This window comes from Archocentrus centrarchus, chromosome 19, assembly GCF_007364275.1.
Source record: "Archocentrus centrarchus isolate MPI-CPG fArcCen1 chromosome 19, fArcCen1, whole genome shotgun sequence".
NCBI lineage: Eukaryota > Metazoa > Chordata > Actinopteri > Cichliformes > Cichlidae > Archocentrus > Archocentrus centrarchus.
The window spans coordinates 28,660,378-28,679,073 of NC_044364.1; the positions used below are offsets into that span (position 1 = coordinate 28,660,378).

General features: G+C 40.7%; 1 protein-coding gene across 1 annotated transcript in view; it reads right to left on the reverse strand.

Moving 5' to 3' along the window:
* The window catches only part of LOC115797925 (ankyrin-3-like), a 163,026-nt gene that overhangs the window by 82,762 nt on the left and 61,568 nt on the right, over window positions 1–18,696 (reverse strand). The window contains exons 2-7 of the mRNA XM_030754507.1: window positions 14,066–14,167; window positions 12,799–12,897; window positions 9,804–9,902; window positions 6,476–6,574; window positions 1,281–1,466; window positions 183–206 (exon numbers count right to left, since the gene is read on the reverse strand). Of these exons, the coding sequence (XP_030610367.1) occupies window positions 183–206; window positions 1,281–1,466; window positions 6,476–6,574; window positions 9,804–9,902; window positions 12,799–12,897; window positions 14,066–14,167 (609 nt within the window). The remainder of the gene's footprint in view (window positions 1–182; window positions 207–1,280; window positions 1,467–6,475; window positions 6,575–9,803; window positions 9,903–12,798; window positions 12,898–14,065; window positions 14,168–18,696) is intronic.

The window sequence follows — 18,696 nt, forward strand, 5'->3', positions numbered from 1 at the left end:
AGACTTAAAAATCCAGCACATGGGTGACGTGCGGTCAGCGGCAAAAGCATTCATGCCAGCATTTAGTGCTCATGCTAGCAGACAGAAGGCTTTGGTGACCATGAGTGAACAATGAGAAGAAAGGAGAGGAGAAGAGAGGAGAGGAGAGGAGAGGAGAGGAGAGGAGAGGAGAGGAGAGGTACCTCTGTTGTTCTATTCACCATCATCTAGAAGGGAAAAGGGGGGATTGGTAAGGTAAGAAAAAGGAACAAGTAGAGGGAGGAACAAAAGGAGGAGGAGGAGGAGAGAATGGGGTGGTTAGTGCACCACAACAAGTACAACTGCAACACCAACATTATGGTTGCATCAAGCTGTAGGATGGGTATGTGACAATGTGGCCATAAACAATGAAAAGAACCAAAAAGCAGAAGTACACAAAACTGGGGGCTGGACTGCAACTGTCCCTCAGAGTGTTTGGCTCTACAGTGATGAATGTGTGGTAAACATGTAAATGTATCTGCATTGCTGTTTTTGTTTCTTGCCCCGAGTGGCTCTAAAGAGAATTTTATCCAAAATATGAATGCTTGTTGAATTTTTGTCCCACAGAAATGCTTTCTTATATGAACACATAAAAATGAACACACAGCAACACAAATGGACTATTAATATTACTCATAGCCCAGTGATACCCTCTGAGAATTATTTTAAAGGTGTATTTTGGGGGGAAAATAGACGAGCACAGGTTGTCTATATTTAGGTTTACCTTCACAAAGGAGATTAATATTAATCCAGAAAAATAACAATTCCAGTATTTAATGGTGGTCTTAATTTACTGTGTTATAGATTTTCTAAAGACATGTAAATTTTTACCAAAAAGCTATTTCTTTTCTGCCCTATCTTGATCTAATAATATCTGGTTGATGGTCAGTTCTATGCAAATAAAGTATAACTGATATTTTAACCCATGTTACTTGGAAATACTTTTGTAGCCTTTTTCCAACTCTATGCAGCCTGAAAGGCAAAACCCAGGGAAAATTTTGCCTTAATATTACATTACATTTCAATTACATTGCTGGTCTTGAAATTATGGCCTATTGTCCTTAATATACAAATGAATCTGCATCCAGCAGTCACCAGCTGCTAACCCTGGCAGGTACATTTCAGTGGAAGAAGTAACCAGAATCGTACCCATAATACATGAAAGATTTCATGGGGCTGTGAATGGGAAAGACCAGCTCTCAGACACAAAACAGCAGGTCATTATGGGAACTGGAGTCCAGCTGAAGGCTCAGAGAGCGTACCTTCGACTCCACGTCAGCGTTGTGGTCGTTCTGGAGGAGGAGGGCGGCGGCCTTGGTGTCATCTTTCCGTGCAGCGATGTGCAATGCTGGGAGACGGACCTTCCCCTTGGTGTCATTTTCCAGTAAGAGGGAAACCACCTGATCGTGGCCCTGCTGCAGTGCCACCGCCAGCGGAGTGAAACCATCCTGCAAACCAGAAAAATACATACATGACTGACTGTAATACTGTAAGGATATGCTGCGGTGCAAAAGGGCCACACGGATACTCAATGTCAGATGCTAACGTCCTCAGAAGCAGTAAAGACAGGTGTTTTCCCAAAGTATGACATCCACACATCAACACACTAACATACAGTACAATGGAACTGTGCATGCTAATGTAAAGCACATTTATAGGTACACTCTTAGCTTAGCAATGCTAACAGTTGCTAATTTGCTAAAAAAAAAGTACAATTAAGGCCAAAGTGAAGGCCAATAGTTTTATTATTATTATTAATAATAATAATAATAGTAATAATATGGTAGAAAATGATTTTAGGTTAAACATTAACAGAGCCCTAGAAGCTAATTTAAATTCATGAATTGTTGCTTTTCCTACTAGGAGGTACTTTTAGCTGCTCCTTTATTTCTCAAGGGGTCACTACAGCGGATGGATCCACATATTTGATTAGATATCCCTCCTGTTTATCTGGGCTTGGGAACAGCACTAGCTGTACACTGGGGCTGGATTTGTGTCTCAATGCAGAATCAAACCGTGGATCTTTTGCATTTTTTTTTTTTTTTTTTTAATTAAAGGTTGTGGAGACAAATAAATAAATTTAAGTCTGGACTCAAAGTGGTGGATAAACCTACATCTAAAGATATAAAGTACTGAAGCACCCCAGGTCACCTTTCCAAGGTTCACCTGGTGGATTCAAAGTACTGAAGCAGGGATTAAACATGTTTAATACATGACTTGTTTTGGCTGCTGGTGCTTTAAATCACCGAGCAGAGGAAAATGAATCGAACTCCTTTGAGGTGCCCGCCTGCTGCCCTTACTCCAGCCTGGCCTCCTCGGTTAAGTTGCATGATATAAATCAGAAGGCCAGCCTTTGCAGTCAGCCTGTTAAGCAGAAGAGAGGCACACAAGCTCAGTGTCCATCCGGAGTCATGTTAGTATTCTTTTCTCATCCGAGGCACTGCAGTGTGAATGCCATTTGTAAATATGGGGGAAGAGGAGGAGTATACTTGTATCGTCTTTCAGAGGTTTAAAAAAAAACCTTATTATAGAGCCAAGAATCCTAAAATATCATCTTAACAATCACGGACACTCTTTTCTTGATGTCAGCTGACAGTCACAGATTCAAACATGAAACATTTCCAGCTACTTGGAGCTATTAAAGTGACAGCTGTTCATCATTCAGACGTACAGCTTTAATCGGACAAAGAGGGAACTCATTAAGCCATTTTTGATCTCTTGCAGGCTGAACTTTTAATTTTCTGCTGCTGTGAATCCTCTCAGTGTGAAACCAATTATACGTTTTCACTTCAAGTTCAGATTTTCATGGTATACACATCAAATCTGATGTCTGTCTTCTGACGTCTGACAGGGAAGAAGTATAAAATGACGGGTTCTTAAGTTGGCACTCACAGATCACACACTATATTTAAAACATTTTGCTGGTTATCAAATTATTCATCCATTCATTTGGAAGCTGGCATGATTAAAACAGAAAACTGTAGTCTTGTGCGGGTGGTTATGAACCTCTTTTGTGTTGGTCGCCTCATGAAGGTCTGATCCTACATATCTAATTAGTACTTTGTGATGTTTTGCAGTGAACATTGGCGACCGCACTGCTGCAGAGACTTTACACCCAAACTGAAGGAAGAAAAGGCTCATTTGAAGGAGAAGAGTCAGGTTAACTTCTCTTTGCAGAAGCATGGTTGTCTGGTAAACACAAATAAAACCATTTTATGGTCAATCACACAACAGCTCGTCTGGCTCACAACCCCTCACAGTTCACAGGTTCGTACCTGCACAACAAAAACATGTGACGCTGATACAGTGTGTCCATACCTTATGAAAGGTGGCTTTCACTACAGTCTGAGCAATATTCAGGAACAACACCTAACCACAGCTTGAGCTCACTGGTCCTTAGCTCAGCCAGGGCTTAGCTCGGTTAATCTTGAGCTGCTGTTGCCTTTACATTAATTCAACAATATCTGATCATAATGACCAGATTTACATACAGGAACTTAACAAGGAAAGAGCAACTTAGCCACTTAGCAATTTATGCATTTTAGCTAATACACTGCAGACACTGTAAGTGCTTTAGTGAGCATTCAGTGTCTCACTTTAAGGACAAATGGAAATGAAATTTAGATGCTAATGGAAACATGCTAGCAAGCAGACAAGATGAGGCTAACAGCAACCTACCAACACACACACACACACACAGACACACAGACACACAGACACACTATATGTAGACAGTGATTCTCACAGGCAATATGATAAATGTAAGATGTAGCAGAGGCTACTAGCAGCGCATCTATGAATCATGAAAGAAAAAGATAGATTCCTCACAAGGAAAACAACACACTGTGTGTGTGTGCACTTGTATGTTTTCACAGGACACCGACTGTCTCAGTAAAACCAACTCAGCATCACTGCACACCCACACATCAAAGCAGAAACTCCCCCCTTGGAGATCCTACACCGCTCACACAAACAGTCTGTGCAGGCGAGAAACAAACAAACACACACACACACACACACACACACACACACACACACACACACACACACACACACACTCATATTCTGATCCAAAAACATGTTTGCAAACACAGCCACACATGTGCATACCCCCGGGTGCACAAACACATTCAAATGCATAAATTCAGGCTTTTTAAGAATTTTAAAGGTCACAGTCCATCCTTCAGCACCGCTCTCCTGTTTCATCTGATTTATCAGGAAAAAAACAAAAAGCTATTTTAATGTCCTAAAAATACAGCAGCAGCAAACAAAAAGGCAAAGACAGGGTTTTGATCTTTCTTTTAAAGCTTAAAAAAATGGAAAATGACACAGCACAAGTTCCCTCTCACCAAAATAGCACCAACCCGCTTCAAAAATACAAAGTCAATTATAAAAATAAATGTAGTTATTATGATGGGGTTATTTGCAATGTTGTACATCAAAAATAAAGAGATTTTGTAATCACCACCCCCCCTAAAAAATGCGGCTATTAACACTTACAATGTGATGGCAAACAACATGAAATAAAAATACATCAAATACAGACAAAAATTTAAAAATGCCTTCTTATCTACTGAAATGGTTAAATGTGAATTATTAAACAGAAAGACCTGCTTCCAACATAGATATAAATATATATTTCCTCTACATGAATAATTCACTTTGGTCCCGCCTCACTGGAGGAGTCTCAGAAAGGGTAAAACGAGGAGAACGGTGCGATGTGGCGGGATGACGGGGCGAGCAGGAGGCGACGGAGGCAGACAAAAGAATGATGGAGGGCAGGAAAACGAGACGGGGAGGAAAAATGAGGTGTCGTAGAGGGTAAGCTCTGTAGACAGCACACTGATTCACAAAATAAGATAAAAGCAGCATCAGATGTGCATTTGCAGAACACATCAGCACAACATAAAAGGCACATCTCTAATTTCCTTCAGACTGAAGCATCAGAGCATACTTTAAAAGGATCAGTCTAATTCATCCCTCTAACATTGTCTGGGTATCTGATACCTGATATTTTTATCTTTCTGCACTTTGGAGCTTCAAATTAACTATGTTGTTTGTAGACATCTGCATCATTAGCAGAAATAAAATGACCTGTTAGAGCTGAGTGCCACTTTTAAGGTCAGGAAGCCAAAGAAAAGTGAAGAATAACATCTTTATGTGTCCCAGTTACTGCAGTCTACAATTTATTCTTTATGTCTGATATGACAAAAACTTTTTCTTTGTGCGCCACACATCTGCCTCTGCATATTTAAGATTTACTGCACAACAATTAACAAGCCCGTGACTGGTGGCTTTATGTTTATTGCTAGAATAAAGACAATTAAGTACTGAAAATTAAGAAATGACTCACTTTACAGTACACATCTGTCTGAGGTATGAGCGGGAACCATTCTTTCACAGACTGCCATAAATAAGTGAAGAGCCACACATTAGATTACTGAATGAAGACATGGTTACAGGTTAAAAGAAAAGAAGTAGTTTCCTAAATGCTACATGAACAATCAACTCATCACAAGGTCATTGGAAGGTCATTTTTAGTCCCCTTTTAACATGCAGTGGACTGAACTGAGATACTCCACAGACCTTCTGGCCATGTTTTGTCCATGTCTGATCCGGACACCAAATTCCAAACAAACCTAAATACAAACACTGCCAAAATTTAGACTGAATTGATACTTTCATTATTTCATACTTAGAATTTGACCTTTTTGGACAAAAACGTGTAATGACTTAGACCTCAGAAGAGTAAAAAAAAAGAGGAAGTTTGTAGAAAAATAAGTCAAAAAAAGGTATCAGAAATATTATTCTGTTGGCTGCACTGAAACACATGTATCACACTGATACCCAGACTTAGTTTTTTGCTATTATTTAATTGCTATTGTTTCACAATGTACCAAAAAGGTCCCAGTACAATGTAAATTAAAGTCAGTGGCTCAGAAATTGAATGAAAAACGTCTGTCACACTTTAGTCTTGCAGCGATGGCTGTCTGCTGTACTACTGCAGATGATGGATCGCTGAGACACACTCACGGCGTAGCATTTGCTCACACCACAGATGTCAGTCTCCCGTTAACGTCACCGGTTCCTCCCTCTGTTAGCAGCTGAAGACAGCCAAGGTCAACCTGAATGAACACACGCCGCTGCTGCTGCCTCTACCTCCTTCACTATAATCACGCTGCCTCCTTACTCCCTCTAGGCAACAGATTAATCTGTGAAAATAATTATATTTTTAACCCCTAATAAACAGTCACCTCATATGCTACATTGGTTGTCTCCTAAATGAGCCAAGGGTGGCAGGCACCCATTTAACATTTGAAACAAAGAACTGTTGGTCATAATGTTACCGAGTAATTACAGAGGGGGCCGGTTAGCTATTAGAGGCTGTTATGGGTTTGTGAATATGTGCAAACACATATGAGAGTCTCTCTTTGTGCGCGTGTGTGTCTGTCTTTACCTCAGTGGCGATGCTCTGACTGGAGCCATTGTCCAATAAGAACTGCACCACGTCCAAGTGATTCTCCTGTGCTGCCATATACAGCGGAGTGAAGCCATTCTGCAGAGAAACAACAGGAGGAACGATGCTGTTAGTCTTTAAAGAACCACATCACTTAATGCATCTATACACCTCACTCACAGGGAAGTTCAACATCAGAGATAATTACTGAAACTTTACTGAAGTATTTACCAAAGCATGAAAAACTACAGGTTTTATTCTGCATATATCGATAAAGTGTTTGCTTGCTTGTAGAAAAACGTCACTTTTATCACTTTTTCTTTTACGTGATCATAAATGAAAGTCATAATTACAAAACGATGACCCTAATGCTTTTTTTTTTTTTAATATTAGTTTAAATATAAAAAAATTGTAAAGAAATTCTCTTAAAAACTGAAAAATCTGCAGAAACCAGCATGTATTCTGTGTGCAGACACGTATACTTATAGATTTATACCTACAATTAGCACCAAAAAACATTTTTTTCTAAGGAAAAATATTTAACCTGCACAGTAAAATACATTTGACAAAAAAACTGGGACTAAAAGCCAAATTCTTCACTTGACAAGCTCCAGTCCAGCTGCTAAAAACAGCAACGTTAATGTGCTGATATCACAGGGTCAGGTGATAAGATGACCAATCCCATTAATATCTCTGCTTGCAAAAGGTCACTGAAAAAAAAAAAAAAAAATCAATAAGCAGCACTGCTTCATGACAATATTGACAGGATTTCTGCATTAATGTGATAAAGCACCTTGGTGTGTCAGGCATGAAAATTGGCATTTTTCTTTAATCTATAAAATGTTTCTTAATTGAATTTTTAGAAAATGTGCTGCATTGCCAGCCATCGCTGTTATGGATTAAAACTTTGATGTGGATAACTCACTCATACTTCAAAGCAGGGAGGTTTTTCTCCCCTGACCTCTACCACTGCACACCAATGTTATAATCCAGCAGAGTTACCACGGTGCACATACCGTCACCTGCACACATACCTCACACCTGATAAGAGATAAAGCAATCTGGGGCTCAAGCTGACAGGTGTGAGTGTGGATATAAGAAATCAAATCTCCATAGCAACACAAGCATCCCAAAAACCCCTTCAGCATGCAAAAAAACCCCACCTCCCCTTCCTCCTCCTCCTCCTCCATTCTTTGTAGTTATTCTGGTGTCATTGTGTCATATGCTTTTCTCATTATAGACATAATTTAAGGGGGACAAATTATGCAAAATCCAATTTTTCATAGTTTTGAAGCATAATTATATGTCTCCAGAGTGTTTAGTGACCCAGAAAACATAAGCGGAGACCCCCTCCGTTCTCATAGAGCAGTGGTTCCCAAAGTCGAGAGTGCTTCGGACCACTTAAAAACCAGAAAATACCATGGATTTATATAAATATGTAACTATGCATACTTTTGAGTAATTACAAGTTGAATTTCTGTTATTACTGTGGCCCCTCTGCAGTACCTTCGGGCCTACACTTTGGGAACCACTGCCATAAAGTATTTTTGAAAGGAAGCATCTTTATGCTTTACTGTCCCTACCTGAGAAACACTAGACAGAAAAGCAGGGAGAGACAAAGGTGGACTGACATGGAAGAAATGGCCTGGGTCATTACTGAACCCAGGCCCCTGCAGCCTTTCTGCACATGGGTTGCCTGCTCAACCACGGTAGCTATAGTGACTCCAGTTGCTGTTGGAGAGATGTGTCCAAAAAATTTACTCCTCAGACTTTGTCACCTTCAGTGACCACAACCAGTTCAAAGGTTAAAGTATTGCTTTAAGCCAATCAGCATGCTTTACGAAAAATTATTTTCAAAATGGTGCACTACTCCTTTAATACTGATTGAGAGACAGTAGAACACCACGATCCTCTGATTCACTGTTCACCCAAACAGAAACACAAATGTGCATTAATGTATTCAGGAGACACGTGGATTCATGTAATTACTGTGCAGTTACCAGTGTTGGGCCCTTAGTAACGTATTACAAATTGTTACTTAATTACTTCCTGGATAGAGTAATTTTGTTACACTGCTCGTTAGATTAGTTTCAGGTTATTCTATAACATGACCTGAAATGCACAGTCACATGATTTCCAGTTAACAATATAAACATGAGGCTACATTCTCACATAAACATACTGACATAAATCTCTATCATAATGAGGACACACCCAAGCTCGTTCTTTTAGTGCTCAAGTAACTCAAAGTTGACAGCAACATTAAAAACCAAAGTGAGTTCACCGCAATAACCACTGCAGTTCTCCTGTAGACTGACGGCTCATCATTGCGTTACCTGCTGAAGTTCAGGCTCCAGCTGCTGGGCTGGCATCCGTACACACTCAGCTTTAAAATCACTCTGAGCTCTTCACTACTAGCTTTGTGTTAAGTGGCTGCAAAAAGCTGATGTTCTGATGTTGTGGAGTGCTCTCTGTCCTGGATGCAGTCTGCACTTTACTATCATGTTCTTGTCCTTCTGTGCAATAAAAATAAAAGTAATGCCCATATCTCCACTCCTCAAAAGGTGTTTTAATCACACAAAGTGGAATCAGCTGATTCTAGTGCAAGTGTGCAGGAAAACAAAAGCGCCTTCTTTCAGCCCATCGTACAAATAACTAAAGATACTGTTTAACTAAGTACTTGTTACTATACTGTAATGACTGAACTTGGTGCAGTGATGCTCATTAACTTGTTATACTTAACACTGGTAACTACTAGATTTTGCAGTAAAATTAAATAACCTTGACAATATCACAAATTTGTTGCAAACTAAATTTTAGCCTTTTTATTGCCGAGTGCGGGGTGTTAACTGTCCCTGCTGTCCTTGCAGAGCTGCACTCTGATTTAGAAAATTTAAATAAATGTAAAATCAGAAGGAAGTTCACATGAGCTTCAGCTCAGCACTAAAGATTATAGCTCATCAATTCCTCTCATCAGCTCCAGCCAAAGCTTTCACAGTGACATCACGGACACGTCCACTGTGAGTGTGTGTGTGTGTGCGCACATGCTGACTACTGAATGTGGGCTAAGCTGCACAGCAGAGCTGCTGACACAGCATTTAAATACACACACACACACACACACATACACACACATACACACACACACACACACACACACACACACACACACACACACACACACACACACACACACATATATATGGACCCTGTGCGGGCACATTCATCTACATGAATGCACACACACAAACATGGACTTCCAACAGAGATGATTTTACTGCAGAGCCTTGTGAGTGCCTGTGTTTGTGTGTGTGTGTGTGCGCCTTACCTGAGACTGTGCATTGACGTTGGCTCCATGGGTGACAAGCTCCTTCACCACCTCTGTCTGGCCAGCAAGAGAAGCTATGTGGAGGGCAGTGTTTCCTTTCTGTATTTCCCAATAATAATAATAAAAAAGGACAAACATTTAAGGATTACTTTGAGATTTTTGGATGCTTGTAAAGGCCTGGGCTATGCAGATCACACAGAAGAAATGTTTTGCATATTGCTCATGTACAGCAATGTTTGAGGTTTGCAATGACAGAGGGAGAGCCCTGACCTCTCTAAAAGGGCCCCACTCACTCTCTTAGTGCAAACGATTCTGTTTAAACAAATCTAATGGCCATGATGAAAGCCCCTCAACAAAAATGAAGATGAGTTTTCATTTTGGAAGTGAAAACAGAAAAAGAGGATTAAAAAAAGCAAGACGGTGGTGAGCAGGGTAGATAATAAATAACTGAATAACTAAATGCAGTTAGTCTAGTCTCAAATGTGTGTGTGTGTGTGTGTGTGGGGGGGGGGGGGGGGGGGGGGGGGGGGGGGGGCACTTGAATAACTTCCACTAGCCTCACGTTATTTCTTTTGTTTAACGTTTAACTAGTTTAACATTAAACTAGTTAAACTAGCAGAGCTCTGCTGGCTGTGAAGTGAAGTGCACCCAGCTGGGAGATGGAGATGAAAGCTGGTTGGAGGGGGCCACCTGTGAATTTTTGCACAGGGCCCCAACAGACTAGAAACGCCACTGGTTGCTCCTACTGGTCACTGATTATAAATGTAGATACTGTATATTTAAAAACGCTCATAAAAAGAGCCAAACTGCTGTCAGTCACAAGCACATGATTATCAGACTGAATCTGAGCCAAAGATTTCTGTCTTTTGATTTTCACACTTTTCAGTGTTTGACTGATGCAACCAAACCTCTGCGTGTTCATACAGAACCTGCAGATTTATATGCAGATTTATGCAGATTTAATAACACATCAGTACAGGCAGCACATATGCACATAACAGATATTTGAAATTTAAGGTTTCTGCATCATTCTTTAATGCCTGTTCAACCACAGATAATAAACTGAATTTAAATGCAAATATAAACTGTGGCATGGGGACAGAAACATTCAAGACTTAGAAAGATACTTAAAAGAGAAGAAAAGTCAGAATGAAAAAAGAAAATGTGGCATACTGAGTTAGTGTGATTACTCATACTGCGGTTCTAATGGAGGCACCTGCTGTGTGTGTCAGCCACAGCAAGCAGCAGCTGCTGCCATGTCGTCATTCTTGCTGCCACTAAACCCTCAGCACGTACACCTCGCCTCATTCCTCGCATGCTTCACCTCTACTTCCTACTGCTGCTGAAGCCCTTCTACAACAAGAGAGCTCAGTTTCATTCAGAAATAAATTTGGGGTTCTCTAAGTTTCCATGACTGAAAGCTCATTTAGGGAGTGTATGAGTGAGGGATACACATCCAGAGCTAAAATCCAGCAGAAGTGCTCCCTCTGCCATAGTGTAACATGAACTGTGAATGAATGAGCTGTACAGTAGTGTATTCTTCCCTCGTCTCTCTCGTGTGCCATTAGCCCACAGGTCACTCTTTCAAACCCCTTGACATAAAGAACTATACATGGACAGAATTTATCAGAATGTGTTTCCTCTTATGGAAGGAATCCTGTAATGCTCTCAGAGAGATATTCATGTATTATGATGTATTATCATAATTATCATATTCATGTATTATGACGTTCATATCTACAGGGCTACAAAGGTTTCTGCTTTCCTCTCTCTTTCCAGTGTTTTTTTTCTGCCCTGTGCAATTAAATCTCACCTACATGCAGCTTATGAGCGACGTGTTATCAGTTTTGGAAAGTTACAGATCACGGGCAACACTGTGACATCCTTATCGGACGCCTGCAGGAATTTCCTAAACTATCTGACCATCTGACGAGCAGTTCTGACACAAAATACTCAGCTCGATTTCGCGGGGAATGCTTGGCAGCATTTATGCTGACAGATATTCTAGTTGGACAGCCCTTCTTGTTTGCCCGACTCTGAGCATTTCGGTGACTTTTCAACATTCACACACACGTCACATGTGAGAAACTAAGTTAGGATTTTACCACTATTTCTGTCGCGTTTTATTTGAATAACTCCTTGCAGCACTGTGACGTTCTTCCAGGAGAGACTGTCTGCCAAGGTGCACTCTTATGTTTTAATATGACAGCTGCCTTTTCACTCCACTAAGAAACACCTGTATTTTCCAGCATGGTTAGCAGAAGTCCTCATGAAGAACAGCCAAATGCTTCCACAGTTTTCTGAGTTTTAGTGTGTGTGCATGCACATAGCACAGTATAGGGGATTCAGGGGACTGGAACAACTATTTTGAATAATATCATGAAAAAATCGGACTAAGAGCGCATGGCACATGGGCACAACACACATTAAAAGAGAAGCAGCTCAGTCGGCTCCTACCTGTAGAGCTAAAGTTTACTTTTATAAACTTTATGGTAACCAGATTTCTGCAATGCAGGGAAACATCTGTAAAGATTTCTAATCATTACCTAATTTCACCCACTAACTTAATTTGATGTGGTGATGTCAGCATAATGGCTGAAAATCCAATCATCAGGAATTATCATGAAAAGAAATTGCAGGAACAGGAGAATTTAATTTTCCTCTCGATGGATAAATTTAATTTCTTGTATTTTATCATTTGTGGTTCCAGTGGAGAATTTTACTGCTAAATACTTTACACACACCCCACAGCCAACAGCTCTATGTGCTGAAATATCGTCATGTCCATGACGGGGCAGACTTCCACTAAATCAGTGCTCGACCTCTCTGCTTACATGCAGCAACTCATCTCCTCTACCGCTGCTCAAGCAATGTGACTTTGGGAAGGTGCAGACTCAGCAAACTGTGCGTGTGTGTGTGTGTGTGTGTATTCATGCATACACAGCGTGCCTGTGTGAGTGATTGTGTGTTTATGCATCTCCTGGGTGGCACACACCTTGGTAGCAGCATCTACATTGGCGCCCTGCTTGATAAGCTCAGCCACCACTTCCACATGGCCCTCCTTCGAGGCCAGATGGAGCGCATTGAGACCGTTCTGGAGAAAAAGAAGAGGGAGGAAGAGGAAGTGAGAGGGCATTAAAATCATGAAAACGGCTTATTGTTGTGTTTTATTCCCTGAAACTTTAGTCTCTCTTGAAAACATATAAACTCTCTGTGTGCACCTTTTGTTGACAAGACTTTTAATCCAACCCATTTCACATAAATAATCTAATCTAGTTTATCCTTTTTATTTTTAGAAAAGTCAGTCTCCACAGACTCTCATGTTGAAATTGATGACGTTACAACAGAAATAAATATGTTTACCGCCTGGTTTGAAAAACAGCTTTAATCTTTTAATCTAATTTCCTCCTTCAGCCACAACTGTCTGCCGGGGTCACCGCAGTTAAATCCAATCACTGAACAGGACCTCCTGAGCATGTTTCGAATGCTGGAGCATTTTAGAGCAATTAAATAATAATAAAAGCAAATAATAGGGCTCGCTGCACTCATGCTTTGGTGAAGGCAAATTTAGTATTTAATTTATATGTGGCTTAGCACTTACTAGCAGCCAGCTTGGTATTTAGCTTCTTTAGCTACTTCAGCTCTCCTATGGCATTCCCATCAGCTACATGTAGACAGTGTGTAAAGAGCTGAAATGAAGCTTAGTGTGTCCTCAAGGTAACAGTGTGGCTCACTGACATGTTTGACCTTTTTTTAGACCACACCAGAGCTCTGTGTAATAGAAGAATAACTTCTATTTCTCTATACACAGATAATACAATTCATTTTTAAAGATAAAAAAACAATATCACTAGATCTGCCCCTTAAAGTATTCAGATAACATAGCTGAAGAGCCAGATAAACTGTTCACCTCTACAAGTTTGTTTGTTTTGCCAGGGGTCCAATCTCTTGTATTTGTGTTTGAACTTTGTAAGTAATAATTTCTGTATATGAACTGCAGCAATGCTGTGGCTGCTTCACAAATGATGTCAATAATTTAGGCTAAACATAAAGAACTATTTCTACTATTTGAAGCTGAGTTTTGAGCTTCAGGGAGCAGAAGAGTGTGACATGAAGAAGTGTCCTTGACAACATTTTAGAGAATAAATGCAAGGGTCCATGATCTGAGATGTTTATATGGTGATTTTTTTAGAAAATTGGGGCGAAATTTTACTTAAAAAAAAATCTCTACAATGGTACAGTCCATCTATTGGCAAGCTTACCTGATTGCAAATATTAATGTCGACCCCATTCTTCAGGTAGTCCAAGGCTTTCTCAAGGTTCCCAGCCCGAGCTGCTCGCAGATAACAAGCGTTTATGTCAGTCTGCAGGAAGACAGAGACAGAAGAAAATGATTAACCTAAACTTACAATTTATCACTTTATATATCAATATATGAGCTGAGCAAAAAACAGATAAAAGACACCAGAAAGAAAGAAAACAAAAAGCTGCGTAAATGAATGCAACACACAATTAGAAACTCCAAATTCGGCTGTGTTTCTGTGTAATACAAAGAACATTTATTATCCTAAAACAGCAAAAATATTCAGCGTTTGAAGCTTTTTCTGGAAATATGCTGAAAGAAAATACAGCAACTCCAGGTGATTACAGCTTACTTATGAAACAAGATAAGGTGAGTAAATCCCTCAAGGCTTCCATGTTATTAGCTGAAACGAATAGGTTAGATGTTGTGTGGTAAACCCTCTGAGAGCTCGAAGAAGCTCAATAAGAGCCAAGGTAAGAAACGATTTCTAAAAGCAGGTCTGAGAGAGAAACAAAGCAGGAATACGCCAACACGCCTGCAGGGTTAAAGAACTTTAAACCAAGCCAAGAAAACAAATCCAAGCCAACAAGCAGCGGATTTACTCAATATATCAAAGTTTGATCGCTGCCAAGATTCAGTGACACATCTGGATTAAGCTAAACATCAAACTGCAACTGAATTTGACAGCCCTGATTAAATTAAATTAATTAGATCTTAAGAACTTAACTTCCTACATTATTCTGATTGATATTCAATTAAAGCATATTTTCAGAAACTAATAAATAGAACTAAAATAAAGAGTAAACACAGATGAAGTAGTAATACTTTCTCACTAATGCAGCCTTGGGAAGCACATGATAGTATTATCTCACAAACAAGTATATTAGTACCTGTGCAGGAGCCAAAGGCAGCACATTTAGGAAGACTGAAGTTCACTGTCTGCATTCATGCTCATGTGCTGGTGTGTCTGCATTGCTCTGCAATGACTACTGTAAATGAGCTGTTTATTTTGGACTTGGAACTAATAAATCTTGAATGGAGGAAGGAGGAAAGACCAGTACCGACTCAATCTATACACACACTGTCAGCACTATGAAAATGAGAAAAATGGCATGTCTAAACTGGCAGAATATCAGCTATTAGCATAATGAGCATGCTAGATACAATTAAAGTCTATTGCATTTTGTTTCACAGAGATAATATTCTTCTATTAATCAATACACTGCATCTACACCACATATTACTACCAAACGGGCCGATCACAGTTGCTGACATCTATAAAACTGCGACATCAGACTATGGCGTAGATTTAATGTTGCACTATAAATCAAATGATAGGAATATTTAAGATAAGTATGGAAGAAAAAGTGAGTGGAAGTCAGAATAAAAGCTTTAGCCCAAGATGATCACAGCCAGCTTATCAACTATAATAAAAAAACGTATTTCTTTTAAGCTGACTGGACTGACCTACAGAGGATAACTAGTGGGAGCATCCAAAATTATTGTTTTTGAAAAGCAAAGTGCCTTTTTTTTTTGCAAAGAGTGTAATTATGCCAAACACAGAGTCAACCCTAACATCTACTGCGTGCACCTCTGATGACTAACCGTCTCTCTCAGGGGAGCAGCAGCAGCAGCTGTAGAGCTATTTGCAGTTTACCTGTCACAGCTGCAAACACGTGTCATTATCGAGCTGAGCTGAAGATTCTGAAAGAGGGAACTGGATATGCTGTATGCGCGCATGTTTATATCTGTGCCTGTGTGTGAGGATTTCAGGGTGTGGCCCATTTAGGCAGAGCAGAAACAAAGTGTCCCACGGCAGCAGGAAGGTTGAAAACACTGGAGAAACACGCAGACAGGCAGTGTGTGTATCTGATTTCATGATTGCAGTGCTGTGATGCTCCAGCCTGCCACACCCATGTAGTTGAATGGATGCCTACACAGTGCACAGGATAGGCACTCTCAAATTACTGTTTGCTCATGTGCCCGTTAACCTGCAATATTCTCTACAAAGCAAATGAAGGGATTCATAGTTAGCATCATGCTATCATTTCAGGAGATGATCTTCATTTTGCATCTGAGCTCATCTGCAAACCCATGTTCACACACATACTGTGTTTGATGCAGAATTCACTTCATAAAGGACAATTTTATTCAAGCGTCACTGACAATGGAAGAATTTGTTTACGATGACATGGACGATGGCAAATCCTAAATGGATAAATACAGTAGAGTGATTTCCGCTGAGGATTTGGGGAAATGCCTGACTCACTTTTACAGCTTCAGTTTATCTTCTGTTTCTGGCTATTCCCTATCTGGGTCTAGGTAATGGGAGCAGAGAACGCCCTTCTCCTTAGCCACCTCCTCCAGCTCTTGCATGTGGGATGGCAATACGATCCCAAGCTAGTCGAGAGGCAAAATGTCTCCAGTGTGTCCTGGGCCTGCACAGAACACCTCACCTGCGAGGTGTCCAGGAGGCACGCTAGTCAGATGCCTGAAGCACCTCCAGGTGCTCCTTGCCTTTTCACATCAATGTGTGGAGGAACAGTGGCTCTGCCCTGAGCTCCTACGAATGACTGAACTCACCCTCTCTCTAAAACTGAGTCCAGACACCCTTCAGAGGAAGCTCATTTCTGCCACTTCATCAACTCCACTCCTTTCCCACTCATGAACCAACCCTCCCAACTTAAACAACTCTACCTCACCCAGAAAATTCTCCACTCAGAGTGGGCACCTCACCCATTTCCGGCTGACATCCACGGCCTCAGACTACTTCTTATCCCTGCTGCTTTGCTCTCGGCTTCAAACTGATCGAGTGAGAGCTGGAGAGGTCACTGCTGGATGAAGCCAGGAGGACCACATCATCTGCAAATATCAAAAGGTGTGGTCCAGAGGCCACCGAGCCAAATTATGTGTTTGAGTTTTGTGGATAATACAGTCCTCCTGGCTTCACTGGGTGGATGACATCATCTAGAAGAACAGCCGAACAGTCACATTCATTTACCTCCATTTTTGTTCTTCACCTTCCTGTACTGGTAGAAATATCTGCTACATTACCTGCTAAATGCTCTGCTGTGCTCAGCAGCTAGTCTCCAGCTGCATGTCTGTCTGCTGGCACTGAGCAGGAATATTCAGCTGCTTCTTTGAGGGTTTTCACTGAAAACAGCTGCCTGCTATGACAAAAGACCAGCAGCAGTGAACCAAAGCAGCAAAGCTGAAACTCACTTTGAAACAAGTTCCCTCTTTCAACTTTGCCTTTGATGCATTGTTATTGTAAAAATACAGATTATAGCAGCTTTAAAGGTTTTCATTACAAACATTACTGAACAGACCGAGGCCGCTGCTTTAAACTCGTAATAACACAGTTTCCATGTTAACCGAATGAAGGAGAGTGTTTCACAGTTGGTCTTTGTGCAATTTAAAAAGCTGTCCGGTGATACGAACAATCACGTCACGCTCGCTGCTCCGTGATCTGCGCTATTGTGGACAGATTACTGGCTGAAGCTGTTCGCTGAGGTCATTTCCCAATCAGCAGATCTTATCTATGATCATCATCACACATACTCAGACAGACAGACATAGGAGAGGTCAGAGCATGTCAAACACAGGCGTTTACTGGATGACTGCAACTGCAAGTAACCTCTCTAACAGAGCTCAACATTACTGTTAATGGTACTACTGCATTACAGCTTTTGTAAATGCTATTGATTCTTGTTATTTCTCTGAAGCCTTTTTTTGCATGACCATGCAAAAAGGATACGCTCTTCTTTCTCGGGGGGAATCGTGCCGAAATGATTCCATTAGTTTGGATGTTTAAACAGCCAACTTGAATCCAATACAGAATAGAGTACTGCAAGTAAATACACACAAAATCTTTCTTAGCAATTAAAAAGTGTTTACCTAGAACCCGAAACCTCCACCTCCACAACACACTTGCATCTTTCAAAATAAAATATTTAGTAAGAGTTCTTCCTACCACTGACTGAATGTCTGGAGGCAGTGTGCCGTGGAGGTTTTTAAAACCCCGAGAAGAGTTGTAAGGCCCAGGGCCAAGCATTTCAAATTTAATGTGGGGGCAGGCTTGGCTGAGCATTATCAGAGTTCCAGTTCAAAGCATTATCCTCTGGAAGAGTACTCCAGCCAAAGAGCAGTGCGAGTCCAGCTCCCAGTTTGGTCAAGTTGACACCAGCAGATACTCGACACACGACAATGAAAATAGCCACACGTCACTGCTGTGCGTGGCAGATAATCAAGATGAAGACAGAAGAGATAATATTTTTAATCTTTAAATGTAACCAAACCCCTCAGTTTCTGCCTCTGTTACTGAGACAAATGCACAGCTAGACTTAAGCTCTGAATAAACACATCCACTGACCAGCTGTGACATTAATCTGGCAGTGAGGTGCCGGCATGCATATACTCTCCAGGCCACTTCATTAAGTACACCTGTTCATCATACCTAATCAGCCAATCACAGGGCAGCAACTCAAAGCATTTAGTAATGCAGACATGATCAGGGTGCCCTGCTGAAGTTCAGGCCGAGCATCAGATGGTCTGGTAGGAGTATTTCAGAAAGTGCTGATCCACTGAGAA